The 24,802-nt window shown below is 50.2% G+C and overlaps 2 protein-coding genes across 2 annotated transcripts in view; one reads left to right on the top strand and one right to left on the bottom strand.

The window, feature by feature from the left end:
- Positions 1–5,460: 5,460 nt before the first annotated feature.
- LOC116462941 (cryptic protein) lies at positions 5,461–17,479 on the bottom strand. The gene is made up of 7 exons (XM_032145837.2): positions 17,376–17,479; positions 12,497–12,907; positions 12,148–12,197; positions 11,880–12,053; positions 11,111–11,225; positions 10,778–10,887; positions 5,461–6,363 (listed from the first exon to the last, which is right to left on the bottom strand). Exons 2-7 carry the CDS (start codon positions 12,517–12,519, stop codon positions 6,164–6,166), a joined length of 672 nt encoding a protein of 223 aa, XP_032001728.1. The 5' UTR covers positions 12,520–12,907; positions 17,376–17,479; the 3' UTR covers positions 5,461–6,163.
- A 5,600-nt stretch (positions 17,480–23,079) lies between these two features.
- The window catches only part of LOC116463006 (POTE ankyrin domain family member H-like), an 11,878-nt gene continuing 10,155 nt past the window's right edge, over positions 23,080–24,802 (top strand). Inside the window, exons 1-2 of the mRNA XM_032754136.2 lie at positions 23,080–23,141; positions 23,362–24,137. Of these exons, the coding sequence (XP_032610027.2) occupies positions 23,455–24,137 (683 nt within the window). The 5' untranslated portion in view covers positions 23,080–23,141; positions 23,362–23,454. The remainder of the gene's footprint in view (positions 23,142–23,361; positions 24,138–24,802) is intronic.

The raw sequence follows: 24,802 nt of genomic DNA, 5'->3' as shown, positions 1-24,802 counted from the left end.
AGCTGGGACCACAGATGCGCACCACCACGCCTGGCTAATTTTTAAACATTTTTGTAAGGAAGGAATCTCTTTATGTTGCCCAGGCTGGTCTCGAACTCCTGGGCTCAAGTGATTCTCCTGCCTCGGCCTCTCAAAGTGCTAAGATTACAGGGGTGACCCCCTGTGCCTGGCCTCATTTTATATTTATATTTACTCAAAATGATAACCTCGACAGGTTTCCTTGCAAAGGTGTGCAGAACAAGAATTTCAAAGGGTAGACTGGGTAGACTGGGTGGACTCGGGAGGGGCGCGGCACCCCCTCCCCCATCCCCTGCAGAGCTTTTCTCAGCCTGCGCCTCCCCACGCAGGAAGAGGGCCATATGCGGTCCTGACGCTCTTCCCTTAAGAAACCCTCATTTGGCCGGGCGCGGTGGCTCACGCTTGTAATCCCAGCACTGTGGGAAGCTGAGGCGGGCGGATCACGAGGTCAGGAGATCGAGACTACGGTGAAACCCGTCTCTACTGACAGATTTCCACAGAGAAGGATTTCCTTTTTGGCAAAATTTTTACAACAAAATTTAGACCCCAATGGTGAAATTGGGAAGTTCCCCTTTTTTCTGAGGTTCTCAGCAGCACTGGGCGGATGTGGCTACACCGGGGTCTGACTGCAGAAGGCAGGAACCCTGTCCTGCATTCGAGCTATTGAGATCCTGGGAGGGCTGACTGAGGCCGCCTGTAATACCAATGAGAATGAGGGAGGGGCCGGAGTGATGCCGCAGTGGCGGAAGTTTCTTTTATTAAAAAAAAAAAATTATTCAATTTTAATTTAAAAATTTTTGAGACAGGGTCTTGCTCTGTAGCTTAGGCTGGAGTGCAGCGGTGGCATCATATTATAGTTCACTGCAGCCTCTACCTCCAGGGCTCAGTGATCCTCCTGCCTCAGCCTCCCAAAGTGTGGGGATTACAGAGGTGAACCACTGTACCTGGCTGGAAGTTTTCATTTGATGCCAAAAGTGTCTGAGGGAGCAAAGACTCTGGGATGACTGAAGTCTCAGGCCTGGCAAGCACCCCACACAGGGAGGCTCAGGAAAAAGGGTTAAAATGATAATTGACATCAAACGTGTAGTGGGGGTTTACAGTCTCTCCTAGACAGCAGAGAACGTGCCTGGGGGTTGGAATCAAGGGGCCAAACTGCAGTCCCCCAATTTCCCGTTTGCTGGCTTCTGGACCTGTTGAATTCTCTCACCTCCTCAAGCCGGGGTTTTCCGCATATGCCAAAGACCGTAAAGGTGGCTTTTCTTTCATCATGATCTATCACCACATGCCATGAGGGAAAAATACAAAGGTCTGCTTGGAGGTGAGATTTATTATTACTATTATTATTATTATTATTTTTGAGACAGAGTCTTGCTCTGTCGCCCAGGCTGGATGGAGTGCAGTGGCCAAGCTCGGCTCACTGCAAGCTCCGCCTCCTGGGTTCACGCCGTTCTCCCACCTCAGCCTCCCGAGTAGCTGGGACTACAGGCGCCCGCCACCACGCCTGGCTAATTTTTTGTATTTTTAGTAGAGACGGGGTTTCACCGTGTTAGCCAGGATGGTCTCGATCTCCTGACCTTGTGATCCGCCCGCCTCGGCCTCCCAAAGTGCTGGGATTACAGGCGTGAGCCACGGCGCCTGGCCTATTATTTTTTTATTTTTATTCTTATTTTTTTGAAACGGAGTCTAGCTCTGTTGTCCAGGCTGGAGTGCAGTAGCGCAATCTCAGCTCACTGCAACCTCCGTTTCCGCGGTTCAAGCAATTCTCCTGCCTCAGCCTCCAGAGTAGCTGAGATTACAGGCATGTGCCACCACACCTGGCTGATTTTTTTTTTGTGTGTGTGTGTGTTTTTAGTAGAATCGGGGTTTCACCATGTTGGCCAGGCTGGTTTCGAACTCATGACCTTGTGATCCACCCGCCTCGGCCTCCCAAAGTGCAGGGATTACAGGCGTGAGCCACCGTGCCCGGCCTGAGATTTATTATTAAATGAAGTCATTGATTCAGTGACGGATTCTGAAGCAGGGTGTGTCCGTTTGGAACCCAGTGAGCATTTTCTGGGTGGTGATGAGACTTCCCCCTAGGTTTCCTGAGGTGTCCTTGGCAGACAGTAAACCTCAGAGGCAGCAGCAGGCTAATGAGCACAATGCTGGATCTGAGCAGATGCTTGTTACTCATCCTCGTCTCGGCTCTGGGCTGTGCCCGGCCAACGAGACAGAAAGTCACTCCACCAGCATCAGGGGAGCTTTAGCAATGACAACCCAGGAGCAAGGCCTCAGTGGCTCCTTAGTCCATGGTGGTTCTAATGGTGTGAACAGCTCTTGCCTACTTGTTTTTAAATGTGGGTTTTATTTTTATTTAGGTAGGACAAGAATGAAGACATGGAAATGATGAAAAGACAGTTTGTTATATTCACAGGGCAGGAGGACAGGCCACCCCACGCCACACAGGGCCACATGGAGAGGCCTCAGGGTTGGTCAGGAAGCAAAGGGAGCAAGGGGAAAATGTACCAGGCAACTAGGGATGGCCCCTGTGCCCTGAAGCCTGCAGAAAGGACTCACTAGGCAACCCTACACCATCTGCCCCTGCCTCACCTACTCCTTCCCACAGAAGCCACAGTACAGGCTCCTGCCCACGGTGCCCACTCCCTCTGCCTCCCGGCCCACTCTGGGGCTGCCCCATATGGCCCTGCATGACACACCTCCTGTTTCTAAGTGAGTCTACACGCTTTTTCCTCCTTGACATCATTTCCAGGTCTGCATTCTTACCATATCTGATTAAAACGTATCTCATTTGAAAACGAACTGATTCGGCAAATAAATCACTTGTGAACAAACGAGTAACGTTCTCACATATATAGTGCTGGAGTTTAGCTGTTTCAGGTAATTAACATAATTTGTATAAGGATTAGAAATAACTCTATGGTAGATCACATTTCAGATTTAATGACAATAAATTTGTTGGAGAGTCAGTGAGTTAGGATGCAACCTCACTTGTCAAATCATGGTTGCATCACAGCCATAGGTTTGAGTACAGATAGAAGATCTGATAAAAATCAACAAAAGCATATAGGCTGTATGGAATAAAGAGTACTGTATATTTTGTTATTACTTGAAATTCTGTGCTATAATGTACTTTATATCAGTAAAACTTATAATAAAGTGATATCAGCCGGGTGCAGAGGCTTATGTCTGTCATCCCAGCACTTTGGGAGGCCGAGGCAGGTGGATCACGAGGTCAGGAGATCGAGACCATCCTGGCTAACACGGTGAAACCCCATCTCTACTAAAAATACACAAAATTGGCCCGGCCTGGTGGCGGGCGCCTGTAGTCCCAGCTACTTGGGAGGCTGAGGCAGGAGAATGGCGTGAACCCGGGAGGTGGAGCTTGCAATGAGCTGAGATTGCGCCACTGCACTTCCAGCCTGGGTGACAGAGCGAGATTGCATCTCAAAAAAAAAAAAACAAAAAAAACCAACAAGTGATATCAGCATACTGATGCACCTATTTTGTTTCTGGACAGCCAGTTCTTACACACTGAGCAGCACATCCTTCCCTGTGGGAGTGCTGCAGACATTTCCCAGCCCAGGGCCCCACTCAATTGGCAGCACTCAGCTCCTGAGGATCCAGCTAGCTCTGTGGCCACAAACTTCCTTAGTACGGTGTCGGGGTTCTGAAGGGGTCCAGGTGCTGGCCAGATCAATGTGAGTCGAGCAGCTGTAACCATGGGAGGCACAGCCCCTTGTTTTCCTTTCCCCATAACAGACAGTCCAAGTGAGATAAGTACCTGTGCATAGAAAGCTTATCAAATTTAATTTTAAATACTCAAAACTGAATTCCATGGAAAAGTCACTCCCAGAAACTTTTGTGGTGTGATGTATGGCTGTATGTGCCAGAGTGGCTTTGCAGACAACGGAAACTGGGAAAATATCCAGAGGCTGCTTTTGAACGCTCACAGCCAGAAAAGTCGATTTGGTTCTAGCCTAGAGTGGGGAAATTGTGATGTGGCTGAAAGGAACAAGAGCGCCCCTCAGCAGGCAGGCATTCGCTGGGGCTCTGAAGTTAAACCCCGACACAGGAACGGGCTGAACATACCAGCCCCGTGCTGGTACAAGTCCTTATGCACCCCCTGCATCTTCTTTCAGTGTCCCTGGTGAGTGGCTCCCTGGGAGAGGGGATGTGAGGATAGATTTTGCTCTTCTAGGATGTGTGGGGGATGAGTGAACCAGGGCTAAGCTGGCAAGGAAAGGGCAGCTTCTATAAACACTGCAGAATGGACACAGCAGGGGACTGCTCTGGGAAGGGAGATGCCCTCCCTCCATCCGGGTGAGCAAACCCAGAGGTGTGAACAGGCTCTTCTCAGCAAGGGGTGCTGGCAGATAGTGGCCTGGGGGATTTCTCTATCTGTCCTCCTCAACTGCAGGGGACAGATAAGATCTGGGACACATTTATGTGAAGCTAACGGCCATGAGCCCAGCCTTGCTCTTTTCTCTCCTGAGAAGTTCCTCTTTTTAACTGTCTCCCTGGACCCCTGAACTGCCAAAAGAAAATGCCTTTTATCTTCAAATTCTCCTTGTCTTTTCAGAGCTCGGTAATTAAAGGCTTCTCAGTTAGTTAGTAGACAGATAAATAGTAACTTTGGCTTTCTTGCTTATAATCAAGAATCATTCCACTAGAAGGATCCATTCTAGTATTCTAGTAGAGAAATCCATAGAACCTGATTTCTAATTTTCTAATTAATACGTATTTATACCCTAGATATTCGTACTAATATTAAACAGTTCTGTTTTCCTTTTAACCACAACTGTCACCTCTCAAGTTCCATTTCCTAAGTGCACCTACTGAAAATAAGGCAGTGTCTTTTTTGCCTGCCAATGTTGTAGAAAATAGGCATTCTGTAAACACAGATTTTATGAATAGCATATACATATTCATCAAGCTCTTAGACTAATTTGCAAAGTTCATCACTTGTTTATTCCAACAATAAACTGAAATAAAAGGCACTGCTCAGAACGCACTTGAAACTACCTTAAGACAATTTTGGTATAAATATATATATATTTTTGAGACGGAGTCTAGCTCTGTCGCCCAGGCTGGAGTGCAGTGGTGCAATCTCGGCTCACTGCGAGCTGCGCTTCCTGGGTTCACTCACACCATTCTCCTGCCTCAGTCTCCCAAGTAGCCAGGACTACAGGCGCCCGCCACCATGTCCAGCTAATTTTTTTTTTTTTTTTTGTATTTTTAGTAGAGACGGGGTTTTACGGTGTTAGCCAGGATGGTCTCGATCTCCTGACGTCGTGATCCGCCCGCCTCGGCCTACCAAAGTGCTGAGATTACAGGCGTGAGCCCCCGTGCCGGGTCTCAAAAAATATTAATGCCTAGAAATATTTATGTCTCAAAACTTGAATAATTATTTTTCTCATGAACCAGTGAACTCCAAGCCAGCCCTCTAGTGAAGTCCTACTTTTTCTTTAATACTCATTTGAATGTTACGTTAAATTCATATTTTCATAGCCAATAGTTGAAAAGATTGAAAATGCCAATAAACTAATTGACAATATAAAATGTAAAATTGTGTCACAGGCTCATGAACTACAGTGGATTTGAAAAGCTGAAGGGCTCAATGCAAGTGTCCTCTACCCGAAGTGTATGCTCTTGGGGGCACATTCCGCATGGCCAAGCCTGTGTGGTGTCTCCGGGCCTGGCGTCCTCAGCCAGCGGCACCCATCCCCCTGCACTGGTTGTGGACACGACAGCCTCCTCAGACTGGGAAGCGGCCTGAGAAGCGGTGCTGGGGAGACGGAGGAGGCTGGCCTGGGGCTCTTCAGGCTGAACTCTGCCTGCCTGCCTTGCCTTGCGGTGGGTTCCACAGCAGACGCTACCCCCTCAAGGGAGATGTTGTGAAAAGAAGGTGCTAACTGTCGGGGGAAGGTGGCGGTGCCAGGCTTTCTGGCTCCAGCTTTGGCTCCTTCTCGTTGTTGTTCTGCTGTCTCTACCTACCGGTCACAGCAGTGCTGGGGACACACGTGTCCTCCCAAGGATCTGGAGCCAAAGGCGCTTTCCTGAAAATATTTATTACCCAATAAAAATATTCACCCAGTGCTTCAGCTTATGGTAAACTAAACACATCTATTATTTACAACATAGAAAATTAAAAGCGATGCCCAAGTCCCGGCCTTCTGCAGGGGCGCCGCTCCCGCTGGAGGACAGAAGGGACGGGGGACCGAGGGTGCGCTGGCGCATCCGGGCGCAGGAGGCGGTGCAGGAACGCGCAGGGCAGCAAGAGTAGCAGGCTGGGCGCGCCCCCGGCGCTCGGCCCGTGAGCGTGGGAGGCCAGGAAGTCTTTCGGGTCTGGAAAAACAGAGAAACCGGAGATATATATGAGATAAAGTGTTCCGCCTCGGTTTGAGAGTGCAATAGAAACCCCTGCTCTCTGCCTTCTGCAGGCCCTTTTCTCCTGCGCCCTCACTAGGCTCTGCCCCTGGGACGCGCTGCAGGGTGAGGTATGCGGCGGCCGGTCCCGGCCGGCTGCACAGAGGGAAGCCTCTAAATGTTTGTAGAACTCGGAAAGCTGAAGGAGCATTACGGTACTGTGTTTAAAGGGGAACGAAGAACAGCCCTTCCGTCTTTTTTATTTGGCCCATGACCTTTCAGGGAGTCCCGCTCCAGGTCATTGAGCTATGGGGCACATAGACCCGCTTTAAAACAGTGCTATAGTATAAATCAGCTCGCCTCCATCTGCTGCAACAAAGGTTCCACTTTTCCCCAAATGAGTGCTCGAAATATTTCTTTGACGAGGGACAGCTGATGGAGCAGGAGGGTGCAGCCATCCAAAGTCTGGCTGCTGTTCTGAGGAGGCCTAGCCCTGTGAGTGGCGCCGCGCCCCATGGGAATCACCTGCCGGCCCCCTCGCCCACATCGCTGGTCACGGGAGGCCATGCCTGAACGCCTAGTCCCTGTGTCCCCTCCCCACCCCTCACAGCAGGCTTCATTCATGCTGAACCCTGAGGGTCCCTGAGCCTTGGTCTCTGTGTAGCTGGGACCCCAGCCCAGAACAGCGGAATGGGAATCTCTGGAGTGGTGAGGCTGGGCAGGGTCTTGGCTAATGGCCCGGGTGGTGACTGCCATGTGAAGCGGACAACTTTGCAGGCATGGCAGCCAGCACCACTAGAACATTCTCACAAGCGCGTCCAGGCCTGGCTTGGAGTGGGGTCAGGCTGGTAGAAGAGCATGCCCAACTACAGGGATCCTCTCCCCGGGGCGACTGAGCAAAGGCCAGCCACCTCCCTGCCCCCTGACCAGGCCTGCCCCGCCCTCTACTATACCTCCAGGAGATGTCCTCTGGACTTGGGAACCTGGCATGAGCATGAAACTGGAAATTAACAAAGAATGATGCAGACGAGCACCTGCAGCAAGAACCACTCTACACTTGTCCACAGGTGGGCTGTGGTGGCATTGGCCAGGTCAGGCTCACTCCAGGCTTGGGTGCCACCTCCCCATAGCACCCCACCTTGGGAGAGAGGATTGTTCCAGGTGTGCCAGAATCCCCAAACAGGAATGCTAACATCTAGGCTCAGACGAGGCTCCGGAGAAGCTGATGCTAAGACAGGCGCTCACAGCATGTGAAGCTATTCAGGTGAGAAAGGGGTCAGCAGTACTGGGTCCGTGCTGGCCTTCCCCTGAGGGAAGGAAACAGGAGGGCTGGACACAGGGTGCATGCTTACAGGCTCAGAGCCAGCAGGTGCCAGGACCTTCGAGAGCCATTCCAATGGCATCCCAGAGGTCTGTAGACTGGGTCTGGCCCACAGATGTTTGTTTGCTTGTTGGTTGGTTGGTGGGTTTTTGCCAGAATTGCATTTTAAAAAATTAGTTTGCAGCAGTGAGGTGAGTCTTCACCTGGCCCCATCTCACTTCCGTGTTACCTGCCCATCTCTGAAGACACCTGAGTTGTCTACATCACTGTGTCATTCCATAGACTCTGAATTTTAGAGTAGTAAATTTGTCTCTTGATGCTTGTGAAAACTGATACTTGATGCTTTAGGGCCACAGTAGAAAGAACCACCGCCTTAGACTAACAAGGAGATCCTGGCTAGCTCAGGACTGCGCAAAAGTCCCTGCTACGTGGAAGCTTTTCATTCTTGGACCTGCAGAGCATCAGACAGAGCAAGGAGGGCTCTTGGAGATCCCCAGACAGAGAGTCCCTGCAGCAGCCAGGGGGCCATGCTTTTGTGGCAACATTCTGTCTTCTACATACTATTCAAAACCATCATAATCTCCCATTAAAGCATTTAAAACATTTACTTACCTATTACTGTGCTGTTGGCTTTGAAACATGACCAAATTTCCTATATTCTATACAACACTATAAAAAAATCTTCATTTGTTTCATATTTATTCTTTCTTTTCTTTTTAAGAGACAGAATCTCGCTCTGTCACCCAGGTTAGAGTGCAGTGGTGCAATCATAGCTCACTGTAACCTCACACTCCTAGGCTCAAGTGATCCTTCTGCCTCTCAGCCTCTCAAGTAGTTGGGACCACAGGTGCTCGTCACCACACCTGGCTAATTTTTTGTAGAGACAGGTCTTGCTATATTGCCCAGGCTGTTCTCAAACTCCTGGCCTCAAGCAATCCTCCCATCTAAGCCTCCCAGAGTGCTGGGATTATAGGCATGAGCCACTGTACCCAGTCATATTGATAATTACTCGTATAGAAAGAGTACAAGAATGGGCCGGGAACGGTGGCTCACGCCTGTAATCCCAGCACTTTGAGAGGCCGAGGTGGGCGGATCACAAGGTCAGGAGATCGAGCCCATCCTGGCTAACATGGTTAAACCCCGTCTCTACCAAAAATAAGAAATAAAAAAATTAGCCAGGTGTGGTGGTGGGTGCCTGTAGTCCCAGCTACTCAGGAAGCTGAGGCAGGAGAATGGCATGAACCCTGGAGGTGGAGCTTGCAGTGAGCCAAGATTGCGCCACTGCACTCCAGCCTGGGTGACAGCGAGACTCCATCTCAAAAAAAAAAAAAAAAAAAGAGTACAAGAATGGCACAAGGTTAAGAATCAGATCCTGTTTACTATCTGCAGGAGTTGATCTCTCTGTGTCTCAGCTTCCCCAAATGTAAAAGGTGTACCTACTTCATTGGCTTTCATAAGAGTTAAATGGGATAATGGGTATATAAAGTGCCTGAAATACACTGAGGGCTCCTCTCATGTGGTAACACCCAGAAGAGATTGCCCTACTGCAATGGCACCTGCCACGGAGGATGTTCCATCTATCATCACTGTTGTCAACTTCAAGTCATCATAACCACCATCAGCACAGCCATCACCAGCATCACTGTAACTTGCCTTGAAGCAGAATGAATGGGTAAAAGAACACAAAGGTGTTACTGCCCTCTGTGCACCTGACAGATGACTCTGAAGGATGACTGCACTATTTGTCCAGCTTTGATGAACAGAGGCCACATTTTCAGAGCCATTATCATTGTCCTTGGCAAATAGCAGTCCCAGCACTGGATGTTTCCAAGAATGTAAAATCGTGACCAGATATCCTGGAAGTCATCACAGCTAGTCCCTTCCCCACATTCCTGCTGGGGCGGCCTAATGGCCGATGGGAACTGACTTCATCTGTGAGGACCACACAAGCACCCCCTGCGATTCTGATGCCTGTCCATGAAATCTGTGTCCTGTCTCTGGGGCATAGAGGAGCAGCTGGTGACTTCAGACGCAGAAGCCCAGCAAAAGGAGCACACATTGAAGAGGGGGTGCTTTGGGAAAATGTGGTCTGCACGGGGGGAGTGCTCTTCCCTGCTGGCACCATGCAGAGCTAGCTGAGAAGAAGGGAGCAGGGTGGGAAGTGGGGTTGGCGGCTGTGCCTCTATTAAGAGTGTCCCTTGACTGCTGGTCCTACCAGGGAGAGAAGAGAGGACAGGAAGGTGAAGGAGAGCTAAGCATGCATTGTGTACTCCTCCACTGTGGGCCTCCAAGAGCAAGAGGGAGGCTGGGGGGGCCGGGTTGAAGATCTTTGGGCCATTGGTGCTGCCCTCCACGCAGCCCTAGCAGGACGGCCTGAGAGCGACAGGTGGGAAGTGGGGTTGCAGGGCTGCGCCTTTTGACAGATGGAGGTGCCCAGGGCTGACTGAAGTGGAGGGAGGGGGCAGGAGAGTGGCTCAGGGGCCTTGGCTTCATCAGGTGTGCCTCTGGACACTGCACCACCAGACCACCCAGGCCTGGGAGAGGGCAGAGCTGGGGCTGGGGCCCAGAGGCTGGGCCTTCACTAGCTGTGCCCTCCATTGCTAGCCCCAGCCAGTGCTCACCAAAGAGGAGAGGAGAGAAGGCACAGGATTCCAGAGGGAAATGCCGTGCCTGCCTGTGTCCCTGCTGGTCCCACAGCTGAGCAGGTGGTGCTGGCCTAGTGCAGGGAAACCACCTGAGATTTATGCAGCTAACTTGTCTCCCAGCTTCCTCTCCGATTACCAGCTGGTCATCTCCTGAAATTCCGCTCACTGAAACGGACACGTGAGGATATTGTTTGGAAATCATTTTTAAACTCAGCAATCTGGATATGAGAACTTCAAAACAAAATTTAATTCACTATATGATTCCCAATGAATGCGACTTTCTTCAATTATGAATCGATCTAGTTTGCTAAATGCTATGTGGCCTGGCACTGGAAGATGCACTGTGGATCGGTATGGAGGGCGAGCTGCAATGAAGGCGCAACCGCGTGCGGGGGTGAGCTGGGGACCGAATCACAGGGCCTCTTACCACAGCGGCCAGGCATCTGGAGGGCGAGGCAGTGCAGGGTCCCGAAGATGCACCTGCACAGGTGGCAGCCGCGGAGGGTCCAGGCTCCGTGCTCCAGGGCGCCGCATTCACTGAGAAGACGGGGACCTGCATCAATGCGGTGGCCTGCGCATCCCTCCCCCGGCGCCAACTCCCGCGCCCCCCAAGACCCGCGCCGTCCCTAGCCCGGCGCCCACTTCCGCGCCCCCCCCACCCGCGCGCCCCTCTCCTGACGCCCACTCCCGCGCCCCCAGACCCGCACGTCCCTCACCCGGCACCCACCCCCCTCCCCACCCCGCGCACCCCTGTGCCCACCTGCGCCTCTGGTCATGCTCGCAGTAGCGGCCGGTGAAGTGGGCCGGGCACACGCAGAAGCTGCCCAGCACGCAGGTACCGCCGTTCCGGCAGCAGCGGGGCCTCGCGGACGCACCTGCGGGGTCACCCGGGCGTCAGCCCCGCGCCCCGCGGCCCGTGGCCCTCCCCGCAGGGACGGGGCCGAACGTGGCCGCCCCGGGGAGGCAGTAAAATCAGCTCCCAGCCAAGTGTGTTTGCTCAGGTAAACCCTGCTTGTTAGGGATGTGAAACAAACTACCAGGGGTGCGGCCTACAAGCCCCGCTTGCTCTCTCCCTTCCTTTCACATGTTAACCTCTGGCTGTGGCTTCACCTGACAGTGATCAAGCACAGGCCTCCTGGGCGGGACCACCCACGGGTGTGATGACGCCAAACCCACCGGCGAGGGGCCTCCTGGGGACGCGGTGTCTGGGATAAGCCAAGCAAGAGTCCGCTGTTATCTTGGCTTGGGATATTTATTTTCAACACATTTAAATCACAGTTCTCTAGATCTGCAGCAAAATAACCATTGAAGAGCAAATACGTTTTACCAATGAAAGAGTAAAACTTTTTAGCACCTCACTAGGAACTGTCTCTAGCTTTATAGCTTTATAAGTGCATCATCATTTGAAGATAACAAAATGCTCTCCTTGGATTTTATCCTGAATTTATCCTACATATTCTCAGATCCTAGACTCTGAGTCCGCAGACTGAGATGACGCCCCGGATTTTGTGGGCAGCGCCGCAACTTACCCTCTCCGAAAGCCCGGGAGTAGGGGAGCGGCTCCTCCGGCCCCCAGCCCTCGGCGCTCCCAGTCACCTCTCTGAAATGACTGGAGGTCCAGTTGAGGGGTGACTGTTGGTGCTTCTGAGTGGCAACCTTGGTGACTTCCTCTCTACCGCCATTATGTTTCTCTCTTTGAGAGCCTTTAAAAAATATTGAAAATGTGAGACTGATAATGATTGAGAAACAAATATTTTATGCAATTAAAACTGAAATTATGAATAAAATGTTTCTTACTGTTTCCCAAATTGATGATCTGTAATGCCAAACTGACCGTAAACAGAAGCCTATAATATTTAAAGAAAATCATTGAAGTTGAAAATATCTTTAAAAGGATAAGCAGAAATTCACATATACATAAAAATACAATGCCATCATTATATATAAATATTAAATTGTGTAAAATAATGAATAAGGCAATCATTTTGTAACTTGTAGGTTTTTGTTAATTTTGCTATGGCTTAGAAAGATTTTGAGACAGAAAGCGTACACCTCCTTTAATGAACAGTGGCTCACGCACTACGATTTATTCTGAGGCTCTTAAGACCCCTTCTTGGCTCTAAGATCTCATGACCTCTGTCCTTACCTGACATGGTAACTCCAGGTCATTTTTGGTTTGAGAGTCTCCTTCTCTTAGTGCATTGAAGATCAGTTTCCAGGAAAGCTGAATCTGAAGAGTCTCTGCGTTTGAAGGTGTCTTTACTCCAGGCCCCGGGGACACAGAATGGACGAGTACAGAAGATGTGGATGTTCCCTTCCCTTCCTCAGCCAGGAGAAACAGGGGATGGTATCTTGAGTTCTGCAGCCCCTGAGCTAGGGTTGGGGGTGAGGTGACAGGCAGGCCCCTCCGAGCCTGAAGAACAATTCCCTCTATGAGAGCTGGCTGGGGGGTGGGGACTTGGGCCGACTCCCCCCAGCAGTGTTTGCAGTGCTGACAGCAGCAGGAGTGACCAATCCCTGATGTAAAACATTGGTATCCAAGGTGACGAGCCATTTTCTCACTGAAAAAAAAAAAAAAAAAAAAAAAAAAACCAGAAAAACCCAACATGAACAAAAAGCTTTCACAGGAAGGTGGAGATTTTCTATTGCATACTACTTGTACTGGGAGATGGTGAGGGGCCCGGCGGGAGAGGGAGCTGCTGTGTGGGGCACAGGCAACAGCCTGGGGTCCCAGCCGCCCTAAGTGGGGAACACGAGGATAAAGGAAAGCATGTCACCCCTGCTTTAAGAGAGGCCCCCTCACTCTGCAGATGGAGCCTCTTCTCTGTGCCCAGCAAGTAGGGGAGGGGCACTGCCCCCATTTACTATAGGACCCTTTAGGGTAGGCACTATTATTATCCTGCAGGTGAAAACACAGAAAGGGAGGCTTAGAGAGTTTCAGTCCCTTGGCAGTTAGATCTCTGAAAAACATGAACAGCACAGATATGATGAGGAGATACCCACAGGTATTTAAGGCAACTACAGGGAGCCCTTGGGAGCACAGGGGCAACTGCAGCGCCCGCCCATCGCCAGAGGAGCCTGCTGAATCCAAACGGAACCCAAGGAGGGATTTAGCACCTTCTAAATCTGTTTTTCTAACTACCGGAATAGGGACTGAGCCCCTTTTATCAGCACTAAAGAAGACACTTTGCAACCCAGTGTTGCAAATTGTTCTGTGATTTTAATATAAAAACTCATTTCTAAAAATAGTATTCTTCCCCCAAGGCTGAAATAGTCTTTAATGGTGATTTAATTTCTTACATCTTCACATGTGAGGTTTATTAAAGAGGCTGTTAAATAAAGCAATAGGAAATTGGAGGACCACGCTACCCTGGGGGCCTCCCAGCAATGGGTCCTGTGGGCTGCGAGGACCAGGTCAAGGCCAGCAGACCCGAGTGGGCAGAGCACATGGAGGAAGGTGCCCCAGGACTTCATCAAGCATCTGTAAGTGGAGTCATGAGACAAACACCTTGTTAATTTTGTTTTTTAGAGGCAAAGTGTCACTCTGTCAGCCAGGCTGGAGTGCAGTGGGCGATCATAGCTCACCACATCCTCGAACTTCTGGGCTCCAGTGATCCTCCCACCCCAGCCTCTGAGTGGCTAGGACTACAGGCTCGCGCCCCTGTGCCCAGCTAATTTTTTTTTTATTTTGTAGAGATAGGGTCTTGCTATGTTGCCCAGGCTGTCCTCTAACTTCTGGCCTTAAGCGATCCTCCTGCCTCTGCCTCCCAAAGTGCTGGGATTACAGGCACAAACCCACCGTGCCCAGTGAAAAACACACTTTTTTTTTTTTTTTTTTTTGAGATGGAGTCTCGCTCTGTGGCACAGGCTGGAGTGCAGTGGTGCGATCTCGGCTTGCTGCAACCTCTGCCTCCTGGGTTCACACCATTCTCCTGCCTCAGCCTCCCAAGTAGCTGGGACTACAGGCGCCCACCACCACGCCCAGCTAATTTTTTGTACTTTTAGTAGAGACGGGGTTTCACCGTGTTAGCCAGGATGGTCTTGATCTCCTGACCTTGTGATCCACCTGCCTCGGCCTCCCAAAGTGCTGGGATTACAGGCATGAGCCACCACGCCCGGCCGAAAAATACACTTTTAAACTCAGTGGTTACTACTGGTTAATTACATCATTTAATTATATGTAAAAGTAAGTACATTTTATGACTTTAAGTTAATAGAATCTTCTGCATGAGCTAAATTGTTTGTATAGTAATATGAAGATGTATATAAGTTAGATGATTGTATTTTTTGTATAAATAAGTTTTAAAACTGTTCATTTTACAGAGTGATGTTGAAACCAAACCTCTCTGACAATAGTAAAGCTTTAAAAGCAGCCTCTAAAAGCTAACTTTCCCCCACAGTTTATTTATTAAATTTTACCTTAGTGGACATTTCCAAACACACACAAAGGCTGGGAGAATGAGCCAGTAAGCCCAGGTTCAACAATTAAGTATCAGCCTTTGCCAATTTTATCTCATTTGTTTCCTCCCTTTTTTCTTGAAGTTTTAAAAACTCTAATACATGATGACATTTCATATGTAGAGTAAGATTTTGAAAATCTGCACTTTGTAAGTGGAAACTAGGAAGAAAAAATGTCTTGCCAGCAAGACAGAACTGAGAGGCAAGAAATAGCAGCGTGATGTGCTTAAGCTGTTTGCTTAAGCTCTGCAGTTGGCTCTGAGGAGAAGGGCTGATGGCCAGGCGATAAAGCTTCGGATGACCTATTTTCGCCAAACTGTCACTTGCTTTCCACACAAAGCAGTCCCAGGTTGCCGCATTGACTCAAAGGTCTTATAAAAGTGTTTTGCATTTTACTGCAGAGGAGCTGCCCTGTTTGCCATCGAGAGGCCCAGCTGGAAGAGTTGCCCTGGGAGCACTGGAAGGGAGGAGGTGGGTCCCTGCCAGGAATGGGCCTCTTTCCTCCTTATCAGCTGTAAACAGATAAGGCTGGAGCCGACCCACCCATCAAAACTCCAGTGGAATGTTCTGGCTCATAGAGTGTGTGGGACTGGAGCCCCTGTCAGTGTTCTCGGCACATCCGTCATGAAGGAAAACGCTCTGCAACAAATTAGGTGTGAAGGGATTCTCTGAGGAGGACTTTAAAGCGATGGCTGTCCAAGTGGGCTGCCCCCTGGCACCTGTGGGGAGTGAGAAACACCTTTCTCCACCCTCCTAGCTTCTTGGGTGGGGCTGCTTTCTGTCTCTACACATTTTCCTCATCTAGAGATTGCACGTGAGGGGAATCCTGCAGTATTTTCCTTTTGCGTCCGGCCTATGCCACGTAGCATAATGTCTTAAGTCCATCTGTGCTGTAGCGCACATCAGAGCTTCACTTGTTTTGCGACTGAATAATATTTCACGAACACCCATCCACCACGTTTTGTCTATTTGTCTATGGCCTCCCGTAGGGCAGGAGGGAGAGGGTGAGAGAGTGGGAGTCCCCGCCTTTTGTGACCTGCTGTCTGTTAGAGGTGAGTCCAGGGCCACTCTAAGGGTGGAGGTTGCACATGGGCATGAAGAACAGGAAGGACTCTTTGGGGCCCTGTCAGAGACTCGGCCACACCCATAGATTAAACTCGTTTTGCCATATTTGCTATTTTGTTTTTAGTGGAGAATTTTAAAGTAAATTACATACATCATGACATCTTCTTCTTCCTGAGTATTTTCCTATTTAGGATGTCTGAAAAATGAGGCTGTGTTCCCACAAATCTGTATTAGATGGAACTGAATTAACAACAGTGCTCCAGGACCCTGGACCATCCAGCCTAAATTCCATTTGGGGATGAGATGCTTTTTGTCTCAGAATCCCAAGCGGTAAGCACCATGAACCCCTCAGTTCGTATCTCAATCTTCCTTTTTATTGGATTTTGTTCTCAATTTCTACCTTCTTATTAGATTATACCTCATTTAATTCTATTTGTTAAAGCTGATTTATTCTAAAATTTGATGAAGCAAAAGTCTGGATTTTGCCCAATATAATAAGAACTACTTAATTTTAAACATTTATGCAGGGCTTTGCTAACCTGCATTTTGTTCTTGGTATAGCCACATGTCTTTTGGGCCCCTTAAAAGGTAATCTTCCATATGAAGCACTTCTATATGGATCTACAATAAGAATTAACTTTAAAGTTAGTATTTTACTGGGGAATGATGCCCTGCTGATGAAACTCTGTGAATCAACCTCATTTGCTCATAGATAGCACTTGATATATAAAGAGCTTGACACTAGTCCCTCCAGACTGCATACCAATGTTCTGAATTTCACAGTGAGACTCAGAGGGTGTGTGGGGGTTGTCACCTGTAGCTCTGGGATCCAGCCAGTTGGGCTGGGGCTTCCTCCCTGTTTAAATTTGAAAAGGAAACCAGTTTGGAGTAAGAAGTAGATTTTGCCTTGCAACAGCCAACCTACCAGTTTTAATGATTAACAACGGAGTTCACATAGAGAACTGAGCTCAATTCAAGAGTTAATAAAATGGGCCAGGCGTGGCGGCTCATGCCTGTAATCCCCGCACTTTGGGAGCCTGAGGCAGATGGATCACGAGGTCAGGAGATCGAGACCATCTTGGCTAACATGGTGAAACCCCATCTCTACTAACAATACAAAAAATTAGCTGGGTGTGGTGGCGGGCGCTTGTAGTCCCAGCTACTTGGGAGGCTGAGGTGGCAGAATGGCGTGAACCTGGGAGGCAGAGCTTGCAGTGTGCAGGGATTGTGCCACTGCACTCCAGCCTGGGCAACAGAGAGAGACTCTGTCTCAAAAAAAAAAAAAAAAAAAGTTAGTAAAATGAACAGCCTTTTTTGAGGGATAATTTCAAGGCTTTAAGATAAAAAGTAATAATCGGGCCAGGTGCGGTAGCTCACACCTGTAATCCCAGCACTATGGGAGGCCAAGGCAGGCAGATCACTTGAGGTCAGGAGTTGGAGACCAGCCTGGCCAACATGGTGAAACACTGTTTCTACTAAAAATACAAAATTAGTGGTGGCACATGCCTGTAATCCCTGCTACTTGGGAGGCTGAGGCAGGAGAATCGCTGGAACCCAGGATGCAGAGGTTGCAGTGAGCCGAGATCGTGCCATTGCACTCCATCCTGGGTGACAAGAGCAAAACTCTGTCAAAACAAACAAACAAACAAACAAACAAAAAACAAACAACAACAAAACAAACCAGTAATAACCATACTTTTACATAAAATGCAGAGACAGATATTCTTTTCTTCAGGCCCAGGTCCAATAAGGGACCCAGAGGGGCTGTGTGGAGTAGAACTCTGCAGAGTTCTGAATGCCCACCCTCCTGGGAATAAGGTCATGCTTGATCCAAATGACTGCAGACCCAGCAAAGGACTCAGTTCTGATAAGACCTCAGCAATTTCCTGGGTGAATTTCAAGCCACTTCATTAATAAGTCAAAGCTTCACAATCACGAAGATATGGAATTGACCAAGGTGTCCATCATTGGATAAACGGATAAAGATAATGTGCCATATATACACAATGGTAAACTATTCAGCCATAAAAAGAATGAAATCATGTCTTTTGCAGCAACATGGATGGAAATGGAAGCCATTATCTTAAGTTCTTAAGTGAAATAAGCCAGGCATAGAAAGACAAACACTGCATGTGCTCACTCATAATTGGGAGCTAAAAAATATGTATGCTGAAAGTAAGATGAGAGACAATGGAGACAAAGGATGAAGGGGTGGCGAGGAGGAGGAGGAGGAGTAGGAGAAATTGGTTAATGGGTGCAATGTACGTTATTGTGGTGACGGATATCCTAAAAGCCCCGACTTGGCCACTATGCAATCCATGCATGTAACAAAATTGCACATGTACCCCATGAATGTGTACAAATGAAAAAATAAGCTTCCTATTTTCACAAAGACAACAATCCATCCCCTCATGCCACATAGTTTATTAATTACTGACTTTGTGTTTTAGCTGCAAATAACTATTGTCACACAACTGCTTATGAACAATAGCTGCTTAGGGATTTCCTGAAATCTCTCCAGCAGGTGCACCTCTGGTGACATTGCTGCACACTCCCACCCTCCTAATTCAGTCGCCAGCACTCCTGAGAGCCTGCTCAGGCCCTGACTCACTAAGTTAAGAAGAAGGCACCTTCCCTCTGCCAGCTCCGGTGTGAGGTGTGATGGAGGTCACATGCTGGGAGACGGAAGGAGGGGTACCTGATTTGAACAGGAAGGAGGGGTGTGTGAGGTATGGCCATTCTGGCTGGAAGAGAAGAAGGAAGAGTGGGAGCCTTTCAGGAAGACTGGGTGGGACTCCTGAATGTGGCAGGGGGTAGGAGGCCTTGGGGCTTGTGCCCTGTGGCTAAGTTGCAGGGTAGGCTGGGGTCCCAGCCTGGGTGGCATGGGAAGAGGGGTGGCTATGATAGCAGTGTTTGTCCTGTCTGAAACTCCTGCTGACACTGAATCCCCAGTGTGGCAGTGTTGAGAAGTTGGATTCTTTAAGTGGTGATTAGGTCCTGAGGGCTTCATTCTCACGAATGGACTCATCCACCATGAGTTAATGGATTAGTGCGTTATGATATCAATGGGACTGAAGGCTTTAAAAGAAGAAGAAGAGGTAGCATCAGCACACTCCACCTCCTTGCCGTGGACTGTCCTACACTGCCTTGGGACTCTGCAGAGTCCTCACCAGCAAGAAGTTCCTCACCAGATGTGCTCCCTCGACCTTGGGAGAGAAATGAAAATTTCTTTTCTTCATCAATTACCCAGTTTCACGTTTTCTGCTATAAGCAGCATATAACAGACTAAGACAGGTGCTGCTTGGGTTCAATGCTAAACACATGATTTCTCTAACTTAGCAAATCGCCAAAGGCTGGGGTTCAGTCCAGTGTCTCTGATGCAGATTCACTGTTGGTGGCATTGGGCAAGGGCTCAGGGTAGCTGGGCAGCCTCAGCAGGGTGCAGTGCTAGGTCTCTTTCCAGAGGTGGCAGGTGTGAATGCACAGAGGTAGGGACCTCACTGGCTTTGGCAGACCATTTAACCTCTCAGAGCTGGTTTCTTCAAGCACTACTTCAGCTTGTCTTAGACAAGAGGCTGCGGGGCTGAGCTTAGTGTGGAAGGGAGGGGAGATGAACACATCAATCATCAGCGTCCAAGAAAAGATGTGGAGGAAGGACTCTGGAAACAGAAAGCAGAGAGGACATTTTCTGCTTGGAAGAGCCAGCAAAGCTGGGCGTAGGACACAGAGTGGTGGAGAGAGGGGCTGAGGTCAGCAGGTATAAGGTCAGCATGAGCAGTGTTAAAGAAAAATTACTCAACGTTACTAGCATGGCAGGTGGACTTGATTCCAGACCATTGAGGTAGGTATAGGTGGATCGAGATAGATCAGGTTCAACTCAAATACAGCATGGGCAAGGGGGAGCTGATAACCAAGGAGCAGGGTTGGGGGCAGTGGGTGGAAAATGACTAAAAGGTGATTCAGAGTAAAAAGGACTCTGGCTAATCTGGCCCAATAGGATTCTTGCTGAAGACAGGCCATGGCGGTCAGACTTCACCTTGGGGAGGACGGAGGATGAGGAGCCTGATCAGATATGGAAGGCGATGAGGTATTGAGGGTAGGGGCTTCTTGCTAACCTGACTTACCAAGGTTCTTGGTGAAACTGGATTTTACGAGGACGTGCACAGATGGACGTAGGAGGACGTTCATGAGCCGGACTACCGTTTGGCCAAGCAGAGAATCTTTGTTAGCAGGAAGCTGAGGGCCCGTTGCAGGGCAGCAGAGTGATAGGTAAATAGGGGGAGCATATTCATTCATTCTCTCAACAATTAAATATTAAATGCATCTGTGCTACCGGGGATACAAAGGCAAACAAAGCAGGAAAAAAAGTTTTGCTCTTATGGCCAGTACATTCTGGTAGGAGAAGAAAATAAACAACATAAGTAAATAGTATATTAGAGGAAGAAAAATGCTATGGAGAGTAAAAAAATGAGGGCATAAAGGGACATTTGGAGTGTTTTACAGAGAAAGTGACACTCTGGCAAGACCTCCTCCGCTGAGGGAGCCAGGATGCCTGCAAAGAGTGCGCTGGGCCCAGGAAGGAGCGGAGAGAGCCGGCCCCTGCTGTAGCCTCAAAGGCCTGCTCTCTGGTGGAGCCAGAGAGGCGCGATCTGACTCTTGAGCCTGTGTGGAGCATGAACCGCAGGGCGCAAGGTGGAGGCGGCTGCGAGGACCTGGACCCTGGGTCAGGGCGGTGGAGGCTGGAAGCGTGCAAGAGTCGCGGGGATTAATGCTGGGTTGGATCTGGGTGTGAGAGAAAGAGCGCATGGGGAGGACTCCGGGTTTTCCATCCTAAGGAGCCATTAACTGAAACGGAGACAGTTTTGTTTGGAGCTGTTTGTGAAGGAAGGGCGAGAGGTGGTGTCTATGAGCATCAAGTGGGAAAACGCAGGAGACGCTGCCAGCCAGGGAGAGGCCTGGGCGGGGCGCAATGAGCAGGCAGGTGGCATTTGGAGCTGTGGGAATAAATGCAACCCCAGGAAGCAGGTGTGGACAGAAAACGGAAGAGCGGCCTTGGGCAGCCAGGAGTCCCGAAATTTGCGCGGAGGAGGGGCCTTGGAGCGGGAGAAGAGTGGTCCAGGAAGCCACGTGCAGGGGGTGCTGAGGAGCAGCAGGGAGGGAGGCCCCGTGTCTTACAGCTGGGGGCTGCACTTCTCCATAGGCCACTGCTGCCGGCAGGAGCAGGTTCAGGGCAGTGCAGAGGCGGAGAGCTGGATTGGAGTAGCTCAGATAGCGAGAGGGAGGAGGGGTGTTCAAGGTAAGTCGAGACCACGTTTTGGAGCCATTTTGCTCTACAGGGGAACAGAGAAATGGGATGCAGCTGGAGAGCGAAGCATGAAGAGGATGTTTTAAGGATGGGACAGGAAAAAGCACGTTTGTACAACTGACTAGAGAGGAAGATGTGGGTGATTCAGGAGTGAGGTGGAAGGCAGAGGTATCCTTAAGAGGTCTAGTCCACCAGGGCAGGGGGTGTGGCAATCCTTCTGCAGTAATGCAGGGAAGACACGTTGCCGTGAGGGGGCAGCCTGCAGATTTATTTTATTTTATTATTTATTTATTTATTTTTGAGATGGAGTTTTGCTCTTGTTGCCCAGGCTGGAGTGCAATGGCAGTATCTTGGCTCACCACAACCTCCGCCTCTCGGCATCAAGCGATTCTCCTGCCTCAGCCTCCTGAGTAGCTGGGATTACAGGCGTGCACCACCACGCCTGGCTAATTTTGTATTTTTAGTAGAGACAGGGTTTCTCCATGTTGGTCAGGCTGGTCTCGAACTCCCAACCTCAGGTGATCCACCTGCCTCGGCCTCCCAAAGTGCTGGGATTATAGGCATGAGCCACACTGCACCCAGCCAGCCTGCAGATTTATTTTAATGAGAAAATCAAAGCAAAAGCAGGGGCATAAGTGGAGCATATGGATGGGACAGAAAACGGAGGCTTTAGCAGAGAAAGGAAAGGGCAGGAAGGAGTCATCCACAGGAGGGGAGAGCGCTGTCCTGTGACTGCTCCTCCAAGCCCCCTCTTGCCGGCCTGGACACAACGGCCTGCACCTTGACCCTATTGCATGCCAGTGGAGCAGAGCCCCCCAGGCCAGAAGCCCCACAGCTGTTGGCCCTGGCTCGGACAGCGGGCAGGGGGCACCGGGGCAGGAGCTGACTGCGATCCTGTGGCCCCAAATGCCCCCTCGCTGATGGCCTCGTGTTCTGGGTGCAGAGCAAAGAGGAGCAGGTGTCGAAGGCACCTCAGGCAGGCGCTGGGCTCGGTGGGTGTCTTGTGCTCCATGATTTTTATTTTATTATACTTTAATTTTTAGGGTACATGTGCACAATGTGCAGGTTTGTTACATATGTATCCATGTGCCATGTTGGTGTGCTGCACCCATTAACTCGTCATTTAGCATTAGGTATATCTTCTAATGCTATCCCTCCCCCCTCCCCCCACCCCACAACAGGCCCCGGTGTGTGACGTTCCCCTTCCTGTGTCCGTGTGTGCTCATTGTTCAATTCCCATCTATGAGTGAGAACATGCTCTGTGATTTCGAGGCCATTTGTAGCCAGCTCCGCCGGCCCGTGCTCCGAGCTGCAGCAGCTGCCACGCACAACAGCACCGCCAGGAGTGTCCCGGGGGCTTTCTTCAGAGGAGGCTGTCAGCATCCTCAAGTTCCAGCCGCTTAGCTAACCCAGTCCTGCTTCAAGAGGTTTTTTCACCAGAGGCTTCTCAATGGCTTGAAAGCTCGGCTGACTCCCAGGAAGTTTGCCGGGAACACCAAGCTGTCAGTGACATTCGTGGCGCCAAGACTTACGCGGGTTGCACGCATCAGCCACTGTCTGTGCCACGTGCACTGACGCCACCTGAGATGTGCACGCCACACGCGCACGCGCACGCCGCACGCCGCACGTGCACGCCGCAAGTGCAGCAGCGGCTTGGCTGGCTTGTAATGGCTTGCAGGCGCACGCCGCGCGCGCATAACGGTTTGGCTGGCGTGTAACTGCACGCGCGTGACGCACGTGCGTAACGGCTTGGCTGGCCTGTAACGGCTTGCACGCGCACGCTGCACGTGCGTAACGGTTTGGCTGGCGTGTAACTGCACGCGCATGCCGCACGCGCATATTGGCTTGGCTGGCCTGTAGCGGCTTGGCTTTGCGTTGGTCGCTTGGATTGACCTTTCCTCCTTGGATTGACCTTTCCTCCTTGGATTGACGGTTTCTCCTTGGATTGACGGTTTCTCCTTGGGTTGACGTTTCCTCTCTCACATTCTTTTACTGGGCTTGATCTTTTCTCTGCTGGGTTTGGCATTCCCTTGGGTGGGCCGGGTGTTTTCTTGGGGGGGGGTGGCCCTTCCTGGGGTGGGCGTGGGGTCACCCTGGGTGGGTGTGGGTTTTCCCTGAGTGGGGTGGGCTGGCCTCCCCTGCTGGGGTTGGCAGGTTTTGGCTGGGATTGACTTTTCAAACAGATTGGAAACCCGGAGTTACCTGCTAGTTGGTGAAACTGGTTGGTAGACGTGATCTGCTCGCTACTACTGGCCTCTTCTGGGTGTTAAAAGCAGATGGTGGCTGAGGTTGGTTCAATGCCGGCTGCCTCCTCTGTGAAGAAGCCATTTGGTCTCAGAAGCAAGATGGGCAAGTGGTGCTGCCACTGCTTCCCCTGCTGCAGGGGGAGAGGCAAGAGCAACGTGAGCACTTCTGGAGACCACGACGACTCTGCTATGAAGACGCTCAGAAGCAAGATGGGCAAGTGGTGCTGCCACTGCTTCCCCTGCTGCAGGGGGCGAGGCAAGAGCAACGTGGGCGCTTCTGGAGACCGCGATGACTCCGCTGTGAAGACGCTCAGAAGCAAGATGGGCAAGTGGTGCTGCCATTGCTTCCCCTGCTGCAGGGGGCGAGGCAAGAGCAACGTGGGCGCTTCTGGAGACCACGACGACTCCGCTGTGAAGACGCTCAGAAGCAACGTGGGCGCTTCTGGAGACCACGATGACTCCGCTGTGAAGACGCTCAGAAGCAACGTGGGCGCTTCTGGAGACCACGATGACTCCGCTGTGAAGACGCTCAGAAGCAGCGTGGGCGCTTGGGGAGACTACGATGACAGCGCCTTCATGGAGCCCAGGTACCACGTCCATCGAGAAGATCTGGACAAGCTCCACAGAGCTGCCTGGTGGGGTAAAGTCCCCAGAAAGGATCTCATCGTCATGCTCAGGGACACTGACGTGAACAAGAAGGACAAGCAAAAGAGGTAACCAGGCCTGGGCTGGGAGGAGGTGGGACGTGGGGGGAGGATGGGGACATACCCTCCTGGCGGGGGAGGAGGGGGACCTGGCTTTCTCGCCTCCGCAGGCCTCACACCACCCTGGATGTGGAAACCTCAGAGAGGTCAGGGCCCAGGCCGCTTTATGAGCTGCAACGCAAAAACAAAACTTTGGCTGATTTCCAATCAAATTATAATTTTCCCCGTAGAACACTAATAGACTGTTTTAAAGTGATTTAACTCGCAAAATTGTCGATGCAGCAGATTATTTTTAATCTACAGATTTTAAAACAATGTTCTATACGTTATAGAAAAGTGTATATTGAGAACTAAGAATGAAGCCCCATAACACATCAACTTCAGGGCTAAATATTCTTCAAATAAAATCCAGTATGGGTTTTATATAAATGTACACTATGTAAATATGTTCTTTACTGAGGAACCTTAGAAGGAAACTGAAATGGGAAGATGGTTCCTGTGCTCGAATTTTCTTAAGATGTGAGCTTTTTGGCTGGGCGGGGTGGCTCATGCCTGTAATCCCAGCACTTTGGGAGGCCTAGGTGGGCGGATCACGAGGTCAGGAGATCGAGACCATCCTGGCTAACGTGGTGAAACCCCGTCTCTACTAAAAAATATAAAAAAAATTAGCTAGG

Source organism: Hylobates moloch, unplaced genomic scaffold (assembly GCF_009828535.3).
Source record: "Hylobates moloch isolate HMO894 unplaced genomic scaffold, HMol_V3 SCAFFOLD_24, whole genome shotgun sequence".
Classification (NCBI taxonomy): Eukaryota; Metazoa; Chordata; class Mammalia; order Primates; family Hylobatidae; genus Hylobates; species Hylobates moloch.
This window is presented reverse-complemented; position numbering and strand designations above follow the sequence as displayed.

Coding starts and splice junctions, on each gene's coding strand:
- LOC116462941 (XM_032145837.2), bottom strand. CDS start 12,519: ATGACCTGGAGTTACCATGTCAG. Junction 12,198..12,496: donor ACCTGGAGTTACCATGTCAG/GTAAGGACAGAG, acceptor TAAATATTATAG/GCTTCTGTTTACGGTCAGTT. Junction 10,888..11,110: donor GAGCATGACCAGAGGCGCAG/GTGGGCACAGGG, acceptor CCGTCTTCTCAG/TGAATGCGGCGCCCTGGAGC.